General features: G+C 41.0%; 1 protein-coding gene across 4 annotated transcripts in view; it reads right to left on the reverse strand.

Annotated features, from left to right (window-relative positions):
* Positions 1 to 24889, reverse strand: part of COL4A2 (collagen type IV alpha 2 chain) — a 141166-nt gene that overhangs the window by 82685 nt on the left and 33592 nt on the right. For all 4 annotated transcript variants that reach the window (XM_050974367.1, XM_050974372.1, XM_050974363.1 and 1 more), the window contains exon 4: positions 18016 to 18096. In XM_050974367.1, coding sequence (XP_050830324.1) covers positions 18016 to 18096 — 81 coding nt within the window. The remainder of the gene's footprint in view (positions 1 to 18015; positions 18097 to 24889) is intronic.

The following is a 24889-nucleotide window of genomic DNA, read 5'->3' on the forward strand; positions in this document are numbered from 1 at the left end:
CAATCCCCGAGCTGGTGCATGCTGTTAGTTACCACTTTTAGATGAGAAATGCTCCTGTTGATTTTCCTGACATGAGGGCACACATGGAAACCAGAAGAGCTGAGGCACTCTGTCAGCCCCTGCACTGCCCACACTCTGTCAGTGCTGGGTCATGGTACAAATCTGCCTTGATCTCTGGGTGCATCTCCTGGGGACCTCTTTCTTTGAAGGATTCTGTTTCCTCCCCTACTCCTCTAAGGAAAAGGATTTTGTGTCAGGGAAGCAACTTTTGACCTTTGCCTGACATTTGAGCAAGATACAAACCTTTGTAAAGTTTCAGCTGGAGGTGTCTAAGAAACCAGAAGCAAGGCTTCTTTTCTTTACTAAAAAATGATTGGGAATGAGAGTCAGAGAGGAAAGATGGGCCCTGGTGGCCCAGGATGATGTACTAGCACAAGAAGGGGCTGTGTTTTTGAAAATAAATGAACAAAGTTGTTCAATGGGTAGAAGAGGGACTGTAAGGTCAGATGGATGTAGATAGTTATAGTTCAGTACAGAATAATGCACAAAGGGAAAAACAGTTCAAATAGTTGTAATTTCCAACATCTTTTTGTACCTGATTGTGGATTACACAAGGGATTAATTACACAGGATTAATGACTGGATGAGCAGGTCAGGATTTTGTGAGTGAATTTCTGCTTCTATCCATGAGCAAGTCAGCAGTACCAGGTGCTGCCGACTGCTGCCTCTTCTGAGGGAAACACAGAGAGCAGGTGAAGAATATAGGTGGTGGTTGCAACTTCAGTTGAAAGATAGTAAGTCAATTCATAGGATTAAAATGAGGTAAATTCCCTCTGAGAAAACTTTCACAAATCTGTTCAAATTTCTGACTTCTATATTTGTTTAGCTTTCCCCCAGGAAGAAGTTTTGTTTGGAGTTTTTCATTAAATGAGCCCTATCAAAAACTCAGGTAACCAACCCATAGCTCAACCATTTTGAATATCAAGAGAAACTGCTTTTACATCCTAAAGATTTGGGTTAAAACCTTGGAAGAAAAAGTGCAAGGGGGCTACCCTTGCACTAGTATCTCACCTAGCTGAGACACTGAGACATGTAATACTCTGACCAAAGGGAGAGGGACAGAACACAGAGAATAGTCCTGTAACACAGGGATAAAAGTAACAACATTCTGAAGTGGTTACAGGAACACACTCACCTGCACATAACAGAAAGCAAAATGTGCAGTTCATATTCCTCGAGCTCCATATTCACCAGCCACAAAGCAGTAAAAAATACATCTCACACTGACAGCAACAGAGGAGATTACAGCACTTCAGGGACACATCTGACTCTGGCTGTAAGAGAAGCTGGAGGCGCACAAGTGTCAGGCTAAAAGCTGGTAAAAGCCAAGAGAGCATTACAAGCATCATGGCATCACACAAAGGCACAAGCTCTGGACATAGACTAAACTGGCCCCAGTTTCAGGGTGACAAACAAAGCAGGGGATTGTTTCACAGCCTCCATCAGAACTTATTCTTAGCACTTATAACTGCCTGAATATTCAGAAGTCAGATAGGAAGTAAATGAAATTCATCAGTCATCTGCTGGCTGATGCTCCTGCATCCTGGAGTGTTTGTGGGTTGTGCAACATTTCCTCTCCCAGGAAAAGAAATACTTGTTTCAAGCTTGAAATACTTCTTCTTCAGTCACTAGTTCTTAACAGCAGTTTCTTGCTGAGGTTTGCTTTGCTTTGTCTCTGCTTACCTCATGACACTTTTGTATCTAAATATTAGTGTTTTGTTTGAAAGACTTGCCTTTTGTTTGGTTTACATATTGCTATGTATACTCCTACAATTTTTCTTTCTTACTACCATCCTTTCCTCCTTTCAGCCCATCCTAACCAACTCAAGGAAACTTCTGCTTGTTCCGTCATTACACCAAAAGTTTTATGCCCAGGGAAGGAGGCACTTCTAGGAAGGAAATCTCAATAATATTTTGCTTTGGAGAGTAGTAGATTAGTATCTCCAGACAATTTTATCTCAATTCTCCTCTGACAGTCAAATTTAAGCAAAGATGGCTATTTCCTATTTCCATTATAAGAAACTGAAAGCTTCTCACAGAAGACTAAGCTGGAAGCTGAAGCATTTCCCTCTTGGACCCTCTGGAATGTCATCCTTACTGCTGCAGTTTTGATTTAAAACACCTGGGTCTTCCCTGGTCAAACACAATGTAATTTGCCTGTGATGCTTCTGCTTTCTCACAAAACACACCTAAGCCTCTCAAGAATTCTTAGATGCTTAGTTGGGTCTTAAAAAGCCAAAGCTTAATTCTTGACAAATTTCAGTTCTGAAAGCTAATCAGACCAGCAGCTAGAAAATGTGATCAAACTAGGCAAGTCCTTTTGTGTCTGGTGGCAATAGCTGCAGTCTGTTTGGCAAGCATAAGGATGGGGTGGGATACACCCCACAACTTACAGAGACCTGCAGCTAAAGGGAATCATTTGTAACATATGCATAAAAGGGATCATGTACTTGCTTAAAGACACAGGTTAAGTGACAGAGGTCAAAAGACCCCAGGAATTACTGGATTTTGTGAAGAGGGAATGTTGAGGAAGTTTTTCCTTGAACTAAATAGCTAGTTAAGGGATAAGTTAAAGTTTGACCTGTATTTCACTTCATGACAAGAATAGATTATAATACTCAAGACAACATGAGCTGAACAATCTTTTTTCTGAAAACTGGTATATGTTTGAATAAACAAATGGCAGGAATAGATGACCAATTATAAACTGATACTAGGCATTGAATTTCATTATGGAAATGCTCTGAACTGAAAATGAAATAGTATTCCACTGGGTACAGGTAACAGCTCTGCAGCTTCTAACTGCAGACACTTCCTGAGATCTTCAACAGAATTGGGTCTAGAGAATTGGGAATGTAAAAAAAAATTACAGTATAAAAGACCTCTTCTTGAAGCAAAGGATTCCCAAGTGGCTGCAAGAGTGTTCCAGTGACTGTAAATACATGACAAAGAAGTATGTTTGTCCCACAAAAAAGGACTCCTGTTGATTTAGTACACAGAGGCAGGAACACATTTAGCTTTACAATTATGCCTCTTTGCAAGGAGGGTTTATTTAGCCAATTGGTGCTCTGATTTACACCATACAAAACATCTTTGAAGTCACTAAAGTTACACAACATAGATAAGTTAGGACAGTTCTCTGTCTAGGACTAAGAATAGGTAGAGAAGGAAAATCCTTACAGGGAAAAAGCAGAACACAATGTCTGTGAGGGAAAGAGTAAACAACAGCCCAAACTGCAGCTGTGTAAATGCACCAAGCCACAGCCTTGGCTGACAATATGATGTATTTATTTATACCACAGTGTTTGGGCTTTTATAAAAAAGGTATGCTTACTGAGAATGGCATTTAGTGTGTATAAGTTTTGGTAAACATGAGGGGCCAAACTGCTGTGCTTAGGCAGAGATGCTGAAATTATATAGAGGATTTTTGCTGATTAAATGTACACATGCCAGATACAATTGGCATTGTGTAGCAGAAACTATTACTTACTAAAACTATCACCATGGCAGCAATGTATGGCCATCTTTGATGGCCATAAATGCACCTTACCAGCGAGGGGAGCACTCCTGTGGTAACAGAGTCATGTGTCCCTCCAGCGAGGACGGGACATGCTGAGGAGGCACATGCAGCAGGCAGGAGGGTCTGCATCCCCTGAGGGGGAGCACCCCCACCCCTCTGCATGCTTCTTGCTCTGCACACCTTATACCACAGTGGGGCACGGGCTGAAGTGTCCTGCTGAGTGCTGGCACCTTGGAGCAGGGTCAGGGTCACTTGCAGAGGCAGCCCAAGGACTCTCTGTTTCTTTCCATGGGTGCTTCCTCATGAAGCAACCTGATCTTGCTTGGTCTTGGTGGTAGTCATGGATCCAGACTAGCCCCAATTGACCTGTTCTCCACTTCCCATGTATCTGGAATAGCTCAGGCATCTTTAGAGGTATGACTCAGAAGGATGCTAGCAGGAGAAGCAAGCCTGTTTTCTAGTTCACTTGACTAAGGTTACCACTGCAGATCAGGCCCCAGATATGCTTGCTCCCATGGAGTTGCCCTGCACCTTTAACATCACTCCAGCACATACCATTCCCTACTCCAGAGATGCTTGAGCCATTGTGCCAGATTGAAAATATGCCTCTACATGCCTAAGAGGCTCTGAGAAAATAGCTCTAAAGATGCAGGGCTGAGTAGCTCTCTGCTGAGACACTGACTGTGGCTCTGTGCATAGACCCATCCATGGTCTTGGGTCTACAAGTCTACATGGCCTAGCAGAATTTTCTATGGTGGCCAAAGCTGTATCAGCAGATATATTTTGTGATTACACTTTTCAGATGGCTTTACAGCTCCCTAAGCAGCTGTATGTGACATGGTTTCTCTCCTCAGGCTGCTCTACTGGTTTCGGGGGAGGGTGTATGGGGGTATGAGGGTGTGTGTAATATTTTTCTCTCGTCTCCTTTGGTGATAAAACTCTATTCTGCCTCAAAGAAGTTTTTTGTTTTTTTCCCCCTCCTCCACTGTGCTGAATTCTGGATCTCTCCATCAACTTCTCTAATTTTAATGCTGTTGTTTAACTGGATAATCTGACTTCTTCTATTTTACATTTATATTTCATAGCACATCTGCAGGATCTGAGAGTTCACTGCATGGATGTTTCAAACCACACCATAGGATCTTGGCAGTTACACATGACTTCAGAGATTTTATACACATATATCTGATGTACAGAGGAAGTAATTAAACCATATGGACCTCTCCTATACAGTAGGAAGCACAACACAAATCTTCTCACTTGATTTATTATAACCTTATGTCATTTAGCAAAACCAACTCTGCAACTGTCTGAAGGAGGGAAGCCAGCTGAGGAGAGGGAGAAGCTGTATGGGGAGCTGCAATCCTGAGCAGTTTTATGTGCCTGCAGCTGTGCAGGGCAATTGAGACCTTGCTGGCAGCACCAGGTATGAGGCAGCAGAGCAGAGACTGCAGTTTGGTTTGTGAGGGCTTGTAACAACAAGAAAAACAAATGGATCTGTCCTCAGCCTGCACATCAACCTCTGCCTCTATCCAGGGGCAGGGGCTAAGGATGAGGAGCTGCAGGGGACAGCAACAACAGGGAGCCCACCTCTCCTCTGTCCTGCAGCCTTGCTCTCTGAGGAGGGGCTGAAGGTCAAGACTGGGCTCATGCAACCTAGCTTGTCCTGTCTACAGGACTGTCATGGAAAGGGGTTAGTCTCACAGTGGGAAGGGATACTCTGCAGTAGCAGCACAGTCCTATTTGAACTGAAGAGTTTCCTGTGGAAAAAACATTTTATCCATAAATCTGCATGCCAGTGCATACCCTCATTAACTACTGGAATAAGGAATATATATGGGTCCAACACCCACAGAGTGGGTGCCTTGGAGCCCTTTGCTGCTGGAGTCCCTGTCCACTGGAAAGAAGCTGTCACTGTGCCCCTCTGCATGATGCTACCTCTGTCACAAGCCTGGAAGGGTTAGCAGTGCTTTTGGCACCATACAAAGAGCCACACGCAAACAGCTCCTGCCCAAGGAGCTCATATCCTAACACAGACAGGCCCAGAGAGCTGCAAAGACCATGGCATCCTGCATTACAGGAGGGAGAACTCATCTCAGAACCAGCTTCCCTCATTCCTCTTCCAGGCTATCAAGACAGGAAGTCCCTTGTAGGAAGCCTTTAACAGATAAAGGGTGGTGAAATGGAAAAGGAAAAGATGTTGCATGCTTGAGAGTAGATAACAGTTCACCAAAGAAAGAGAAAAGTAGGGGGTCTAAAAACTGAAAAACAGCCAAAAGGTGATTTATAGAGAAAAAGGGGTATTTAGATCAGACAAAATAATACAGACATATCCAAGTCTTAATTTGACTGGACAGAAAGACTCTGCAAGTTGCCATACTCTGAATGGAGTGAAACAATTTGTTCTGGAGAGGACAGCAAGTACAACTTTCTTTTTTGCTCTTCTTTCTTTTTTGCTCCACCTCTGCTAGACTTTGCCTACAATCTTGGGGACAAATAAGCTTGGTTTAAATAAGTTTACAAGGGCTAATAACATATCTTTAACCAGTGATACTGTATTTACAAAAATTAGTTTTGCTAAGTAATAAGATAATGGGTAAACACAGAATTTAATTGAATAACCATGACCCATACTGAAAAAAAACCAAACCAAAACCATAAAAAAACCAAAAGTGCTTTTTTTCGCTGGGCATTTATGATAGCAGTAGACAAAAAGGAATTTTACAGACTAATATAGTCTTTTCATAGAAAAATAGTTTAGCCTGTGGGAGAAAAAATGCTGCATGGATGCTTTATTTGTTTGGCTTGCAGCTTTATTAATTGTCTAGAGCTGTTTTCTGTGCCTAAAACACAGACTTCTATCCTTCAAGATCTTCTTTCTGCATGCTCCCAAAGTTCATATCTAATGGTCAATATAATATATTTTAACATTTGTCATCCTTTTCCAGATAGATGTAATGGAAACACAGGTATACTTCAACAGTCTGGTTCATTATGCAAAGACACTGAAGGTGATTTGGAAACCTTTTGTACTAACTGAGGTTAATAAAGAACATTTATTTTCTTAAGTGTCAGTAAGAAAATGCTGAGAACAGACTCAGTCTGCCTCGGCAGATACTGCTTGAGATGACAGCCTGCCCATTCCCACATTCCTGGTCTCTCCAGGTCAGACTCAAAGGATTCCACTAATAGTTTGGTACTTAGCAAAGCAGACAAAAGGAAAATGGGTCAATGTTACTTGCTCCCATGTGACAAAAATACAGAAAATAGAAGCAAGCACCATTTGAGAAATTTTTAAAGCCTCGGACATATGTCATGAGAAACATTTACAATCTCTGGAGTATAATTTAAGCGCTAAAGGATGACCTGGATTATCCCTCTTGGATGCCTGTGTGAGCTACCCAGTCACAGAGTAAAACCATCATCCCCCTGCTGCTCTATCTTTAAACTACTTCTCACAGTAAGCAGAAATTGCAAAACTTGGCTGAAAGCACAAGTAATACTTTTGTGCAGTAGCTGAACTGTCTGAGTGCTAGAAGTAAAAGCCTGACAGTCTAACCAAATGGACAACACATTTTCTGAAAGCAATTCTGCCAATGCATTTAATTTCCTTAATGAGGTGAAATTCATATGTGAAAACCAAACAAAAAGATCAATGATACAGAATGACAGAATATTCTCAGTTGGAAGGGGCCCGTAAGGATCATCCAGTCCAACTCTTGAGGGAATGGCTCATCCAGGGATCAAACCCTCGGCAGTAGGAGCACCCCATGGTGGGAAACCTCTACCCAAAAGAGCTGATACACATGCCTGCATACATACACACATACACATACATACATACATACATACACACATACATACTTACACACATACATACACACAGGAGGATGTGCTGTGCTATGCAGACACTACTGACCCCAATGAGTGGAAAGGTGATGGATGAGTAGACACTCAAAACATTCTCTAACTTCAGGTACTTATTTTCTAAATAAGGTAATATACACTTGCAGGATTTCATAGGAAGACAGGAAGGATAAAAAGAAAGCCATTCAAGAAAAAAGCTATGGTAATATTTTTAAATGGTTGTGAATTGCATCCAAAGGACTCTGATCTCAGCATTGGCTATTGTCACCAAAGTTAACTTTGTACTATTCATCTCCAGTAAGTTTCCTTTATATTATTTCTTCACAAGAGTTAACTTTTCTAGAATTAAATTTTAAGTCTTGTTTTATTTTCTGAAATAAATTGGTTCTTGATTCCTTACTGCGATTTTTCTTGCATTTGCCCTCAAAATAAATTCCTGAAATATCAGTGAAATACCTTTTCGATTTATTAACAAACTGCCATAAGATTTGTTTTTTCAATGAGAGTAACAAGCCCATAAATCCACAGATCACATAGGTAATGCAAAAGGCATCAGATGGTGTCATTTCAAATGGAAGAGCTGAACCTACAATGCAAATAGTTAACCCATCATATTGACTTCAGTCATAAGTTTGTTTAAACTGCAGCCTTGGTATTCATTCTGATTGATGACAAAATTCTTGAGCTCTGTCCAACACTGTTGAATTGTTTTCTCATCACACCTGCTGAGATAGCAAACATTTCTGATACAAGGTCGTAGAAGTATCTGCACAGGTCTAACCTTGGGCTTTAGGAGGAAGGTGCAGTATCTGCATGAATGCTACATGACTTGCACTTATTTTGCTGGAGATAATGTATGTCAGTCCAGGGGAGGTTAAAATTATTAAACTGAAAATGCAAATAAAAAGGTGAATGTGTCCTTTTGACTACCTTTAATTAAAGTACCATTCTTCTTTTCTTCTGTACAGTTCTGTACAGTTGATTTGAAAAGGCTTTGAAGGAATTTTGCTTTCAGGGCAGGAGCAAAAGGCAGAGAGTGCAAATTGTTACCATGGGATAGGCTTAAAAAAATCTTCTATTCCTTTGGATTACAAATAAATACAATTTCTATACATTACTTATGGAATAAATCAATGTTTCATATCTGTTTGAAATAGAAATGTTCAGCAAAAGAGCAAAAGGGTAACAAGGAGTGAAAAAAATTTTTTTGAAAGAAAGTCTCCATTTGAGTTTATTTAATCTTTTAAATATTCTTTACAATGTTCTGAACATTTACAAATTAAAATGTGATTTCTGTGTGAACGTTTAATTGCACTCCTGCATGCACTGAAACAAAACACCCTGGTTTGCTTTTAATATATCATGCATTTTTTTATTTGAAAGAGATTCTGAGGAAGACCTTTCACTGCTTCCCAAATCTCAGATTTTGTGTAGAATGCATATATGGGAAGTGGAGCTTCTTGCTCATGGGAAAGTTATCTAATCTCCATCCACCAGTTCAAAAAGATCTGTGATGTTGATTAAACATGTATAAACAGAGCTTAGGGAAAAAAAAAAAAAAAAACCATGCATATTTCACTCAAAAAAAAATGTCAAGACAAATGTACTAAAGGACAGCAATTAGCAAACAGCATAACTATCCTACTACACAGTTGATTAATTTTCAGTGTAGCCCAGGTAAATCAATGTTCATTAAATAAAACATTAGGTCATAAAGATATCGAGTTTCAGACTGACACAAGTTCAAGTTTTGTCATGCAAACCTGTACACTGCCTGCCTTTTCTAGTGAACTCTAAAGATTTTGGGCCCATTTGCTGATAACAGTTCATGCAATTAAGCCTTATACCCAAGATTTAGGTGCCTATGGAACTATATCAAGAGCTCAGGAATTCGTGTATGCTGGCAAGACCTTGTAAAGCTGAGTTTTAGAAGTATAAACTTAAAAAAAAAGCATTCATTTGAAGCCACCCTCACACACATGTGCAAAAGAAAACTGTATGCATGTATCTGAAAGCAGAATTTAGCTTCACACTGTTAAACAGATTTTACACTTTTCCTGTCTTTTGCCAATGGAGCTGCTCTCCTCTATTACCTTGATTAGAGAAAAAAAGAAAATTATATCTTGATGTACCACACTGGACTTGATTACAGCCCTGAAATAATGAAGAGTCATCCCATCCCATGTGTAGTGCTCATTAATACCATGGGCACTTTCCTTGTAAATCTGTTACCATTACAAACACCTCCTCCAAATACCTTCCCTCAGAGGGCAGATTTTCATCTGGGAATTTTCCAGAGACTTAACCTTGGTCTATGAAGCAATGTGAGATTTTGAAGCACCAATTTCTGGTACTTCTATCCATTCTGCTGCAAAATCTGACAATACCTCAGTAGATATGGGATCAAGTTCATTCCCAAAGCTTTGTACATGGCAAACACTGAAGAGCAAATAGGACATTTTCCAACCCATTTCTCTCTTGCTGACCGTCAAAAAAATCCCACAAAACCTTGATGCTGATCCAAGTATTTAGGGGCTGTCAGTCAGAGGGAAGGTGGATGATCAGCCTGGAAGAAGGGATCAAACCTCTGATAAACTCTAAGCTCTGGCTGACTGTAATGTCTGCTTGGTGTGAGGATGCTGCTGGGACAGAGGGAATCTTCCAGGAGAGGACAAAGCCTGTGATGGCAGCAGGAGGTTTGATGAGTTAACACAGTTGGATTTGGAACAGGTGAGAGGACTGAAAGGCCTTCTAAGTGCAAAGGGAGCAGAGCCCATGAGATGGCCAGATAGGAATTTGTTCTGGTAGAAGGGACTGGTGACCAGTGGTCACAATTCTGTATTATACCCCTTGTGAGGCAAAGTAGAACAGGGGTGTCCAAGGGGGTTAACTCAAGACAGCTGTGTGGGAGACTGAGGTCCTGGCCAACCTCGTGGAATAGGTAAGGTAAATAACACCATTTACAATTCCAGTTGACTGGTGCTTGCAACAGAGGATGGTAAAAAGCTGTAAGTGCTTCTACAGAAATGCTAGAAATCTAAAGAATAAGATTATGGACTTATGCTACCTGGCAATAAATGATATAAAAGGCATGTCATGCAGGTGAAAGGAAAATAATCAGCAGCATACATGACTAGCTCATCTAATTTACAGGAACAATAGAAAATGAGATACAGACAGGGAAATGGCACAATATTTGAAGGCTACAATAAAGTGTTACAGAAAAAAAAACTCAGGGAGGAGGAGACCATTAGGAGTCCTTGTGGGTGGAAATAACAGAAAGGTAGGACTTCCTTTGTATTTAGGACCCCTCTGTTAAAGACGCCAATAATTAAATACTCAGTGAAATTAGAGGAGCTGAACAACTAGGTCAGGTAGCAATACTGGCCAATTCCAACTACCCACATACTGTCAGGCACTATGCCTCATCCAGATGGGATAAGGAAATAAAAGTTTTGAACCCACTAACTGACTTTTTCTTAGCACAATAGACACTGAGACCCATAAGAAAGAATGCTGCTCTGGGTTTAGTGTCAAGTGCTGCACAGGACCTGCTTCAAGAGGTTCTGTTGGGAGAACTGCTCTGCAAGAGCTTCAAAATATAACTGAATTTAATGCTGTAGTGTACTAGGATAATGCTGTAGTAAGCCAAACAAATACATCACACAGATATCCAATTTCCAAAGAAGGGGAAATACATAAAAATCACAAAAATAGTAAAAGCCTGAAAAAACAATCAAAAAGGCAAGAAGCCTAAAGCAACCTGGAGGCTTTTCAAAAACACTGTGTTAAAAACCCCAGTAAACTATGTGTCACATATCAAAAAGAAAGTAAAATGGTTCAATAAAAACTCTGCACAGCTCATAAAAAAAAAAAAACAACTAAGGAGGCTATTGTAGGCAAAAGGGCTGGCATTTAAAAAATTGCTGAAATAAACAGGAAAGCCCATAAAAAACAAATCAAGAATAAATGGCAACTAGGATGGCTAAAAATGAATGAGAAAATTTTGCAGAAGACAACCAAGCTGATAGCAAAAAGCTGTTTAAAGGAAAACAAAAAGGCAACAAGGGAAATAGCTGTACCACATGATGCCAAGGGCTCATAAGGGGCACTCAGGGATAGTAAGGCCATAGCAGAGAAACTTGGTGACTTCTCTGCAGAGGTCTTTACTGCTGAAGGTACTTGAGAAGGTCTCTATTCCTTGAGACAGAGTAGTTTCAGGTAAATATGAAGGAAGTAGTAGATAAAACAGGTAAGGCAGGTGTTACTAAGTGAACATGAGTGGGGACATTCACCCATGACTTCTGAAGGAACTCAAGTGTGAAACTGCAGAAGCACTGGCCAAAGTGTGTAACCCAACATTGTAAACTGCCACTGCACCAGTGGGCTGGTGCCAACCAAGCTTCCATGTGGAAAAGGGGCTCAAGAGGAAACTTTGAGAACTGTGGGCCAGTTTATTTGACTTTCCTGCTTGGCAAGGCAGTAGTCCACCTTAAGGAACACAATAACTGAGCTCAAGGATAAGCATGGTAAAGCAAGCCTTAGTGACTACAACGTATTTGGATTTTCAAAACTGTTTTCATAAAATGCTTCACTGAAGCTTTTAAAATAAATTATCTTGGGGTTGTAAGAGAGGTGCTCTTATGGACTGAAGGCTGTTGAAGGACTGGAAGAAGAGAAAAGTACCTGATGGTCACATATCAAAATAAAGGCATAATACCATTGGGTTCACTCAGACACATGCTGTAACTCGTTTCTGCAAAGATTCCAATGGTGATCTACAGAAGGGACTGAACTGTGAAACATCTGAGTCTATAGATGATACTAATCCCTCTTAGGTTCTTAAATGTGATGCTGGTGCTGAGGAATGGGGAGATCTGGTGATTTCTCATGCTGGAGAAAGATACAGAAGGACTCCACCAAACTGGATGGGTACAGTTCTGGTTTGTCACAGAAGAGAGAGTAAATGCACTAAAGGCTAAAGTGTCACCTTCAAAAGAGAACCTAAAAAGGCTGTGACTCACCCTCTTAGAGAAGAGAAAGCTGAGAGCGACTAGAACCAAGATTTACAAAATTAGGGAAACAGTGAGTAACCTAAACACAGACTACTCAAAATCTCCCAGTACTGGAAATAGGGTGTATTTGAGGAAACCAGAGGGAGCTTTGCTTAGAACAGGTCAGACAGTGATTTATATAATTTACATCATTTGAAAAGTGCCACTGGAGGTTGCAAAGACACACAGTTACAGTAGCTTCAAAAAAAGATTAGACAAATTCAGGACGAAACACAGACACTGAAGGAATATTTAAATTGGGTTATCTTGGGTACAAGTGAATGGACTGCAGAAAATTGCCAGAACTCTGTGCTCCCTATAAGTAGCATCTCTTATGGTAGTTCACTTTTGGGAACAGAATAGTGAGCTAGATGAATACCGAAGAAGATGCTTCTAATGTTATTATTTTGTGGAGGGGAAAAAAACCTAAATATCAGTTTTCATCAGATATATCAGTTTACACCAACAGACTTAGAAGGAGCTACTATCATTATACCAGCTTAAAAGCCAGTTAATTATAATATACAAGAATTACACTAAAAATAAAATAAAATAATTTTATTTGATTTAAACATTTCCCTATAACTTAATAATGAAGTTGACTTTAGAATACTTGTTTGTTCTATTTTGTTGTTGTTTGTTTTACATTACAAAGAAACACATCTAAATCTAGCCCATGTGTTAAGACTTAAACTCATATGGAAAATGCTTGCAAGCAAATATCACACACTAGATTTCCCAACTGTGTAGCATCCAAAAGCAGACAGAAGTAATTTTAGGTGTTCTGGTAATAGCTTACCCTTGGCCACTGCATCAGTGAAAGCAACAGACCAGCTATCTGTAAAGGACTGCTAGTCAGTCTAGGTTAAAAATAAATGTTTGGGCTTTCCCAAGAAGTGGCCTTTATGGGGGGACACAAAGCTGTCTTATAATTTCAGTTTCCATGATTCCAGCCCCTAGCAAAAACAATGGCTAAATGGCTTGAGCACTGTTAGACGCCTGACTTGGGAAGTACAAAAGAGTGCAATTTCTCACTCTATACAAAGATCAGAAAGATTTCTACTCACTTCCACTTTCTATAAAGCCTTCTAGGCTGGTTATGAAGTGAGGCTGATTATGAACTTCAATGGATCAAACAGCTGGCCATTGTACTGAATGGAGTTATCGTTTCCTACATAAGTGCATTAATGTTTAACAAATTTTAAGGCACATATATTGTTCTCTGAGCAATGCACAGTTTGCAGAGAAGTATAAATCTCAATATTTTAGGAGCTGCAATAAAAATCTTGAGGAAAAAAGAAAGGAAACCAGATTTTTAAAAATTCATTTAATCCCGGCTTTCCATTTTAATCAAAACAGAATCTCAATACCGTATCAATGTTCCCTTTACTCTTTTCCCTCATACCCAGGTATCTGTGTACTCCTTATATTATGTTCTCCAAATGTACCTTAGGGAAAGGGTGAGTCTCTTGTTGTAGGAGAACAATTTAGGAGAAGTTGCCATAGAAGAAAATGAGAAGATTAATCTGGGAGATTCGGGAGAAATGTCTCAGGGAGAAAAGTCTGCTGTCTTTCCTCTGCCTTCTCACTCTGTGTCCTCCACTGAGGCTTATACCATGGTTTCTTGTCATGTGGATTTGAACGCTCCTTCAGGAACTTCAATTTGCACTGCAACTCCACTGAGTTTCTGCCCACTGTGAGAAGGGAGATGAGGCTGAGGCTGGTCCCCAGGCTGGCTCCTGCAGCCCCAGCTCCAACCATCCACCTAGATGGAAGGCAGGGTTAGACAGACTGGGTATTTGTAACCAGCTAACAGTAAATGCAACTGGAACATAACTGGGCTGCAGTGAAAAGAACAAAGACTAGAGTGTCATTAAAGAGTGGAAAAACCAAAAGCAGCTTATGGGAGTGTCGTGGGGTGACAGCCTTTATCCCAATATCGTGTGTTGTGTCTGGCCTTTTTCCCCCCCCCCCCCCCCGGCCGTCTTGCTGCGGCGGGGCGGGGAGGGTGAGGGTGACCGGGCACCTCGGCTTTTGCTTTTGGCTGGCTGCTGCTGCTGCTTAGCTTGCTGGCTGCTTTTGCTTTTGCTTGCTGCTGCTGCTTAGCTTGGCTGGCTTGCCTTCTTTTGCGCTCTTTTTTTTTTCCCTTTCCCTCTTTCTTACCCTCCCCTGAAGATACCGTACCGGCTCCGGACCTGACCTGGGACGTCCAGGACCCCCCGGAGTCTGCGAGAAGAAGATCAGCACCCTCCACAACACTGCCTGGTTTCTTTTTCTTTTCTTGTGTTGGGGAGTGTTCCTTTGTTACTTGTTATTAAATAGGTTTTATTTTCCACTTTGCTCCTCCGAGGAATTCCTTCCCGAACCCGGTATTGGGGGAGGGGTGGTTGGAGGTTTGTTTTAGGGGACTCCCTTTCGGAGATTTCCCCTAATTTGTCCTAAACCAGGACAGGGAGGAACTTTACTCTTTCTGCTATGAAGATGGGAACACAAAGCAGGACTGGAGGTGGGAATTTCAAGGGGATCATGTATGGCCTGAGAGACATTTATTTGGAGAAAGTTCTCCAAGAAACAACCCAGCATTTGCTGTCAGTTGCAAACACAGTGATCACAGCAATGTCCTGATTCTCTGCACATTTGGATTTGACCAGCTTTCCTTTTGGGAATGAAGAAGAAAGTGCCATTTGCAGGTGTCCTTACAGCCCTGGGAGCAGCTCAGATGAGAGGCAGGAGGTTGCAGGCTAGATGATGCTTTTGCTTAGCTGCAGCAGCTCCCCCACCACTATGGTGGGCAGATGATGCTTCTGCTGTTTAATTTTTCTGTTCCTCGATTTTAGCAGTGTCTGAGCCCAGTGAAAACTGCAGGGTCAAGCCCAGCCAAAACAGAGTAGAGGAAAACCTAAAACCACATATCTCTTTCCAGAACGCCTGCTAAGTGAGTGCATTGATTTGTGCTAGATTGCCTTTTGCCCCTAGAACTGCCCCTATGAAGCAGGATTCAACTTTCCTGTGCCCTTTGTGCCTATCCTGACCAGCCCTGAACCAAAAGCATGGCAGACAGCAGCATAGGGCTTCCAGATGCCCTGCACCTGAAGATCTGGCCCAGATCACCAAAGCCAGGATGAATCTCCACATATCTTGACAGTGCCTCCCTGCCTCTAGCACAGAGTCCCAGGAGATACCAGTGGGCATATTTTGCAAAAAGGCCCTTATTTTGCAAAAAAACAAATGAAGTAGAAGCACCTATAAATAAAGAGCAGGCATTTCTTCAGACCTTCACTCCTTTCATAGTTTGCAATTATGTTTACCACTTCAATGAATTCACTTCATTCAACAGATGCTGATGTGCAGTCAGTAGCAGCAATCCAAAGAAAATGCTTTTAATTTGCCTGGTTTCAGACCTGTCACAAACAGAGGGTGAATTTCCAGAGGATGGCAGGGCTGACAGCTGGCTGCAGACCCTTGCAGTGCTGCTCCTACCCGAGTTGCAGGCAAGTGACAGCTCTGTGGCACCTGGGCTGGAGAGTCAGTGCAGAAGCAGGCTCTGCCAGACTGCTTCAGGCACTCTCACAAGTGCAAACACGCAGGACATCTATTGTGCATGCAATGAGTCACCTCGAACAGAGAATGTGTGCCGTGCCAGATTATACAGAGGTTTTGTGAAAATAAATATTCCCATTGAGGATTAGCATGAGACCAGAAGCTATGCCAAACTTGACAGACTCTAAAGGCCAATCTTGTTCCTTAAACCAGATGTTTAACAGAGGTTGTGACATCTGAAGAGATCAGCAGACACAAAATACAGGCAGTGTATGCTAAATCAGAATGAGGTGTATCATTTCAGAGAGGTAAAATACAGAGAGATAAAATATGATTTTTGATGTGTAAAATTCTGTAAATCCCTTTTCCCAATACTTTTTCACATCTTGCACAATTAACCACAAGCAGTAAAATATAATTTATGTTTTGTAGAATATCCTTTTTCTCTTTTTGAGTATCTGTTTAAAAGAAGGCCAACCTCATGAGTTAGGGGATTTACTTACTTCCCTGAGGTAAAACTGAGAGTGGTAAGCAAGTACATAAAATCTGCCCTCACTTTCCCAATCTAGATAGGAAGCAACTCCCAGGAGCTTCTTGTCAGTGGCATCTGACTGCTTCTCTACTGTGGTATTTTCACATTTTCAGCTTTCCAACCTGTGCAGTTAGTTTTGTTTAACTGCCTCTTTTTTCTTTCACATTTGGCAACTTGAAATTCAAGGTCATTCAGTCAATAAGGAGCATGAAAGACATTTCAAAGTTGATAGTTTTGCAACAGATATTTTCATGAACTCTAGTGAGCATCTTACAGCATTAGTCTTTGATTTTCAGTCAAAAGTGGGAAGTGGCAGGAGGCACTTGCCAACCTTCATGTGCTGGATGATGAGGGTAAGGCAGTAACAGCTGGAGGGAGCCCCATGAGAAGCTGTGTCTCAGGGGATGGCTTGTTTGTCCTCAGATCATCAGGTTGCCATTGGGTTATTGTAATGGAAAGCAGATCATGAGCAGCTCATGGTCAGGCCATGGGAGTATAACCATTACAGTCCCCATGGCATGGTGGCCCCAGGATCATCTGACTTCCATGGAGACATCAGGACTTCTGCTGTAAACAGCTATGTTCCTTGCCTCCCACCTACACTGTGACTTTCCTGCCACCTCTCAGACGTGGAGTCAAGCTTAAGGAATGCAATGGGAATGGGAACTGGTGGCTGGCTGTGTGAAGGGAAGGCAGAGAACTGAAAAATCTTATGAGGTTTGTGATAGCAGAACAAGCACATGACCTGACACCACATCTCTTGCCTGACCTATTCTTAGAGATGGGTGGATGGAAAAGGCTGAGTCACTGTCTCAGCTGCAGAAGACCAAGCTGCACAGAAGGAGCTTGCCAGCCAGGGCTCCAAGCCATACAGGATAGGAGCCCTGCCCTATTTCTCAGTGCTCTTTGTGGCAGGTGGCTAATCCCCTCCACCCCATCTCCCTTCCTCTGCCTCATTCCTCACTAGTTCCCAGAATGAAGAACAGACTATCAGCCACAACATAATGCCAGGAATTCCAAACAGTTGCCTTTCAGCAGGGATTTCAGGTTTTGCAGTCACGGTTCCTTCTTGCTTTAGTGGAAATCACAGAATTATTGAATCATTTAGGTTGGAAAAAAACCTCTAAAATCATCAAATGTCTACATCCCATGCATGTATGTGGTATCTTTTCATCATTCTGTTCTGATCAGCTTGTCATGGCCATCAGGTCCCTTGGCCTTCATCTTTGCCTGCTACATATCATAACAGTGCATTCACAACAAAGCATTTCTTCAAATCTACAAGCCTGTGAGAAAGTAAGATGGAATGCCAACAACTTTTTCCTGAAAAAGAATAATGGTTTTAGCACTCTTAGCAGTCTAGTGCAAGTTCACCTACAGCAAAATATATAGCATTGAACTTGCACCATCAAGAACAATTTACAGGAAAAAATGTTACTTACACGGCTTCCTTTTTCAGGGAAACACTGACATCCTCCACTGCAGTCTCTGCCGCCACATGGCCCTGTGTATTTCTTTCCACCCTGCAAACCAGAACACATAACACAAAAGTTAAAAGATATCAGCTAGAATATCTGAAACAGCAAGCACAATCAGTTTTGATTAGCAGACTTGCTGGGAACTGCTAAAGCAAAAACCAGGATCAGATCTAGCATTTACAGCTGAAATCTCTTTCATATATGCTTAGAAGCAGCCGTGAGTGGCTGTCCAGTTCTTGGAGATCAGCATCAAGAAATATAATATTAGTTCATTTATTTCTCTCCACATTTACAAAACACTGCAGCTCGATGCTGAGCAGTATCTTACATATCCTTTTGACACATGCAATAGATATCACATCACAGAAGTGCAGCTGCTTGGATTCTTTAGGGACATGGTCTAAGTCCTAGGTCACAATGCAGCACATCCTTCTATGCATGCTCCAAATGGTTGCTGTATTTTGAAATATTTATTGGTGGACATAAAGAAAGATGTAGGTATCATGTTCAAAATCATGAGCCAAACTCCTGCTTTCTCCTCATCTATGGCTACCTATTCTGGAGGAACAAAAAATTTGCTAGCAATCAACCACTGTGATTTAGAAGTCACTCTCAGCTTGAGTAAATGTCTTCAGTTACATCTCTCCTGCCTGACCACAACCACGTTGGCCTGGGCCACAAATATATGGATCACAAAATATGCACCACTCCACAGAAAGCCTTGGATGGACTTTAACAGGCAGGCAAACCCAGATTATATTCCATGCAAGTGCCTGCACAGAATGCAGCAGCCACAGTCAGTCTTGTTCAGAAACCTGAACAGCAGAGATGCTGTGCATGCTGTGGTGTGACTTTTATAAATGTAACCTAATGATTAGGAATGTTGTGAAGACCAGCCTGCAGCCCACAGGAGCTCAGGGTTTTGAGCCCCTGAAAATGACCTAGCAGCCTAGTAAGTAATCTGTGAAAGGAGGAAGGGATTTCTCATCACTATTTCTGAACCTGACTTGGCCTACAGTGACTAATTAATACAGTCAGAAGAAAAAGAGAGAAGGACTAAGTCTAGTGGCTATAGGAAACCCAAATCCCTCATTCAGGGCATTTCACATGCACTGCTCCTCAAATTAAACCTCAAGGCAACCCAGCTGTAGGGTACAGAGTCAGGTTCCATGTCACTTGCTCTCCTCTTGGCTACAGCAAATGGTGCCTTCACTTTTCAGCCTCCTTCAGAGCTTGAGTTCATCATCTCTTGAAAGGGAGGTGAAAGGGATATAAACAAGGCTCCAAAACAGGATGGGTGCTCTGAACTGCTGTGTTGTTTAATAAATAGACAGTGATGCTGCTATTCCTGCCTCTAGGGCTGACTTAAGGAGCTAAAACAGAGAAGGGACCAAAGCTGCCATGGGCTCTAAGCAATCCTCTACTCAACACCAGAGGTTTTTTGGTCACATTTCTCAGGTATCCATTTCTGCCTTCACACTACCTGAAAACACAGCTCTGGGATTTGGATACCTCCCTGGCAGTCAAATGAATAAAAGGTATGGAGCAGGCACCAAGCATTACCAAAGTCCTGCTTTGGTCATATTTGTACAGCAGACTCTTAATCTTTTGACACAAAGAATTACAAAGTTCCCAAAACAAGTCGTTATGCTTGTCTTGAGAAGGTTCATGTCTGTGTCTTAAGTACTTTTATATACTAAAACACTTTTGTTTCAGCTTTATATTTAATTCTTATGTTTAATTGAAGAGGTAGGGTTTTCATACTGATCAAAGTAGTTCACCAAACTAAAACCATGGCCTAACCTAGGTTAGGTGCTTTATTCAGGACATAATTTCATGGATGTAGCAGAATTCTGTGTCATGTTATGAATTCTGATTTATGTTTAAGCTATTGTTTAGAGGAAATATTAAATCAAGGCAATTTTATAAACTCCAGCAGTTTGCTCAGGTTAGTCCATTTTTTAGTTAAATAAAACTCACTATTTCCATGGAGTTTATTTCTTATTAACCTATTTGCAAATGAAATGTGCATATTTTTCTCACTACCCTTCATTTAATGGAGTTTCCCCCACAGTTTTTTTTTCTGAAATTGAGTATAGTTCTATTAATTTTTATGGATGCCATGCAGACGAATGGCCTGTGTGATCATATTCCTCTGGAGGATGTGGGTATACTTTAAGGAGAACTGTGCAATGTAGTGCTGCCATTGTTAACAATCAATTTTGAACTTTTAGAATCTGTTTTTGTCAGTGTTGTAAACAACAGCATATCCCAGCCTAAGAGTAGCAGACAGATACAGCAATTTGATCATGTGGGTTCTTGGTTTCGCCTACTGAGAAAAAAATAATGAGAACAATAAGTTTATTTTTTAATTAGCATAGTGACACTAAATTTGGTAAACTGTTGTCAAGGAGAAAATAGAAAATGAATCAGAAAATAGAAAATGAATCAGCACTATGTTAAGATATTTGTGCACTTGTAAGAAAAAAATGCAGGAGGCTGCTAATGTTTATTTCAAATGGAAGTTCAAGGTCTATTGTTTGTGTACTATCCACCATCCAATATTTTAATTTGCATGCTGTAACAATACCAGCAGCTAATATGGGGACACAATTGTTTTCTTCCACAATTTTAGGAAGCTTTTTTTTTTCATTATTTTCTCATTTTGTATCCTTTTATGCACACAGATTCTGCAGATAATGAGAAGAAAAATCTGGAAGATTCTCCAAGGGTAGGGAACATAATGGGAAAGCATTTGAGACCAGCAGTAATATACCTCTTCTTGATTATACTTGGGCTTTCCTTATTACCTAATTTGTACCTCTTCACTTTTCAACTGCTAGTGGAATGGCTCTGGGAACTTTTAGTCACGTGCAGCATTTTTTACTATCTTCCACTATTACAAATATCTAGAATATTTATAATTTTTTGAAGATCGCTGCGCTGTTGTTTGATCTTACATTACTGGGGATTACAGTCTAAAACATTACGGTTTACAAGCTTGTTAACATTCAAAAATAAGTCCGTTAAGGATTCTTGTAGAACTTTGCTAAAAACAATTACACCCATGGGCCCACAATTGAGATGAAGGGAAATCAAATGGACATATATCAGCCAGTAACTAGAATGCGAAAAGACTGAAAGTTTCAAATTTAGCAACGGACAATGTACTTTGAAGTCCTCAACTATTTATGTCCTGAGGAAAACAGGTTTCTGGGAACATAACAGTAATGGTGACAGACCAATGTGGGTGTTTTGATCTGAGCAGGAGCCTTTTTGGTCAGTGGTGAGAACAATCAGATCTAGGACATGCTTCATCCCATCCTTATACTGGCATTTAAACTGATCCACTGCACCTCTCCCAGAAAGGTCCTATTGCTTCCTCTCAACCACAAAGGTGGGGGGAGGTGACTAGCTTCCATAGAGAGATCCACTCCCTGAAGAAAGTGTAAGGATGGGGAGATGACTCTCCTGACTAGCTCAGTATGCAGTTAAATAAAGATAAGTGCAGTTAAATGAAGGTAAGTGCATTCTGCTCCAGAATGATATTCTAGGATTTGTAATCAAGCTGAAAGAACTGGCCTTCAAGTATGAAGGTGTCTGCTGAGAAGCCTTTCAGCTCCAAGTCTTCCTCATGTTTTGGATGGTGTATAATGCCACTACTCTCTAAGAAGTCCAGAGTTTAGGCAGAGTTTAGAAATGGGGTTTATAGGATCTAATTTAAGATTTACATAATATAGGCACAACATCTGGCTGGCTGCTGCTTTAGATCATGCAGAGACTCTCATCAGATCTATTTCAGATACCAGACCTAAATCTCATCAAAGGAGAGTAAGGGGATAAGAGATGCAGCATAGGGCAACTGTTTGAGACATGTCTACAGAGCAGATGTCCAGCTTCACATGAGATGAATCCTGTGCTAAGTGTCCAAGTCTCACCCTCACAGAAGGCTACACACCTTTGATGGAACCCTGAGTGTGAAGAACTTTAAGAGTAGACACATGTGCAAACACAAAATGAGCTATGCCATTGCACTGGCGTGCAAGCTTTCTGTGCGTAAGGTGAGGTGCTGCTTAATTAGAATTAGGTTGGAGAATCAAGAGTAAAGTATGGTAATTCTATCCAAAAATGTGTAACATTAATGTTTCCAATAAGACCCACAGGGTCAAAATGCAGCCCTTGGAGGCAAGGCTGTCTCATTCAGCCAAATGTAATGGTAATACCATATTAGAGAAAATATTACCTAGGTAATAGTGTCAGAAAAAAAAAAAATTGAGTGTAGAAAATATGGGACCAATGAGGGAAAAGAAATTGAGTAGGTTGTTTATTTGGGAGGAGTATAGGTGGGAATGGTAGTGTAAGGGTGGTAAAAACTTGGAAAATAAAAAAAAAAATGAAGAGGGCATCAAATTAGGTGAAGAATGAAAGTGGTGAGGATATACTAAGAGCAAGAGCAGGGTCATCTACAGGCAGCAGTGATGCTGACTTGTGAGCACAAGCCCACTGGGAACCCCCATGGGGAGAGACCACAGGTCTCCTGACTAGGCATGTCCCTGTGGGAAGGTGGGGTAAGAAGGGATAAACTTGTAAGGAAGGACAGGCTTACTCCTGAATACCAACTGCAGAAGCAAAGGCAGTAGAATTACAACTTAATAGCCCTTTTGTGTAATTTATCAGATTTTTTACAGTGACTTTGTACAAATGACAATAACAAGACAATATAGAATTTTAATTCACTGTTTCTTGCAGCGATGTAGTTGTGAATTATTACTAATAACAATAGTGATATGTTACTTTGCCAAATAAAGAAATGATAGGTTATTAGAGGTGTTTTCTTTAATCAGCAAATCTTAAGTTACATCTAACACTGCTCAGGTTCACACTATTCAAAGCTAAGCATCTCCAGAACTGCCTTACCCAGCCACTGTGCTGGGATGAATATATTCATCATCTTCAAGGAACATGAACACTGCTCAAACAAAAGCAAGAGAAAACATGCAAGTAAGTGCCACCTATGTTTGTAAAGCTTGCATATTTGCCTAGTGTTGTAAATACTTCTCATTTTTATGTATAGCAAGCATACAACGTGTGTGTCCCAAGACAAAAATTTTTCTGCCCTCCTGCTTTCTCATAATTTTTTTTGTCTCCAAACAGTATTATTTCTCTATTAACACATCTTCAGCCAAAAATAGACAACTTAAATGCATTTTCTTTCAGCTAAGCTCTTAAAAACCACAGAAACATAAATGCACATTACTTTAAACTTTTCCACACATTAATGATTTATTTGTTGCTAATCTTGGCCACATTTGGGTAGCTGTCATTTCTGCGTGCCCATTCAAGTACCTCCACTTCAAGGGCTGGTATTCTAACAAAGAACAAAAGCAACAAGAGACAGACCTCAAAGTACAGTTCTATGAGTACAGAAAAACCAGGAAATATAAGCCATTTCCTGACATACAGCTCAAAAAATAATTACGGAAATTATAATGAAAATATTGCAACTTGGAATCAAAGACTCCATGCACCGACATCTTCTTTGATAACGTTTTGTACATTGCAGTTGTGCATTAACCTCTGTGCTGACGAGCCCCATTCTGCACACCCAAGTTTCACCAGGGCGTGTTTTAGAAGCTTTAGGAGTTTGCAGAAACACCGAACTAGGACTGGAGGTGCTGACATACTGCATGCCTCTGCAGTGGGGCAATGAACAGCACACTGGAGCAGCACATTCAGATGCTTCCAGTGAGGCTTCAGCCTGGAAGTCCCGAGGGAATTCCTGGCATGCCTGAGAGTCAGCCTCTGTGTCAGTGCCAGGGAGACCAGACCAGGCCACACCTCCAGTACCAACCTCTGCTTTCACATTTGACCTTCAGATGTTGATACGGACATTAATTTCAAATTCAGTTTATACAGCCCTGACTTAGAAACATTATTTTTTTGCTTCTTTCAAAAGAAAGAAGAAAAAATAAAGTAGGAATATGACAGAGTACTCCTGCTGCTGATCATCACCAGACAGAGAAGAACTTCATCAGATTCAAATGTGACAGCACAGTTGTCTTTGCTCAAACCAAAAATTTTACTCCTTTAAGAGCTGAAAACATTTGTTGCCTGTTACCAAACTTACTTCTCTAGAAAAAAAAAATATGTATAAACAGCCACTCAAAACAAGTATTGAAAATGCTGTCAGCGGAGAAGGCCTGGATTGCCCAGGAACAGGCTTGGTCACTCCTCAGAGCCGCAATGTCAAAGATGCCATCAGCCATCTGAAACTGCCCGCTAACAGTCCCTCTAGTGCATGGGACAGTAAGACCACTGTGAAGACCTTAATTGTCCAGGGAAAGGGAGAGATAATTGGCACAGTCAGAGAGGAAGGAAAAGATGTGGGTGTGGATCCTCTCTCCAACTGTTCTGAGAATTATTTCGCTAAGAACTAATTCTTTCTTTCATATTTGAATGAGAGCCAGAACCTTTTCCAGAGTGGATGCATGGCAACTAGAATAATTTAGTGCGCGACCTCAAAATCTTATGAATGTTTACACTTCCCACCAAAAGTAGGGGGAGCCATGTATTTGCATATCCTTCAATGAAAAAACTCTGGAGGAGGAAACTGGTCCCAGGAAGAACACAAAGATACTTCCCACCAGCTGTATGAAGAGAGCTGGTCTCCTAACCACTGCCTAATGGAGTCTTCCCAATGCAATGAGAAGAGCTGTACTTGTGGTAATCAATTATTTATTATAATCTGGTGTGAAGTTTCACATGCCCCCCCCTCCCTCTCATGTAGTGTATCAAGAATACTGGGAAGCAGGATGCCAAGAAAGCAAGCAGCTTGCTT

The sequence above is a fragment of the Serinus canaria genome, chromosome 1 (genome assembly GCF_022539315.1).
Source record: "Serinus canaria isolate serCan28SL12 chromosome 1, serCan2020, whole genome shotgun sequence".
NCBI classification, from domain to species: domain Eukaryota; kingdom Metazoa; phylum Chordata; class Aves; order Passeriformes; family Fringillidae; genus Serinus; species Serinus canaria.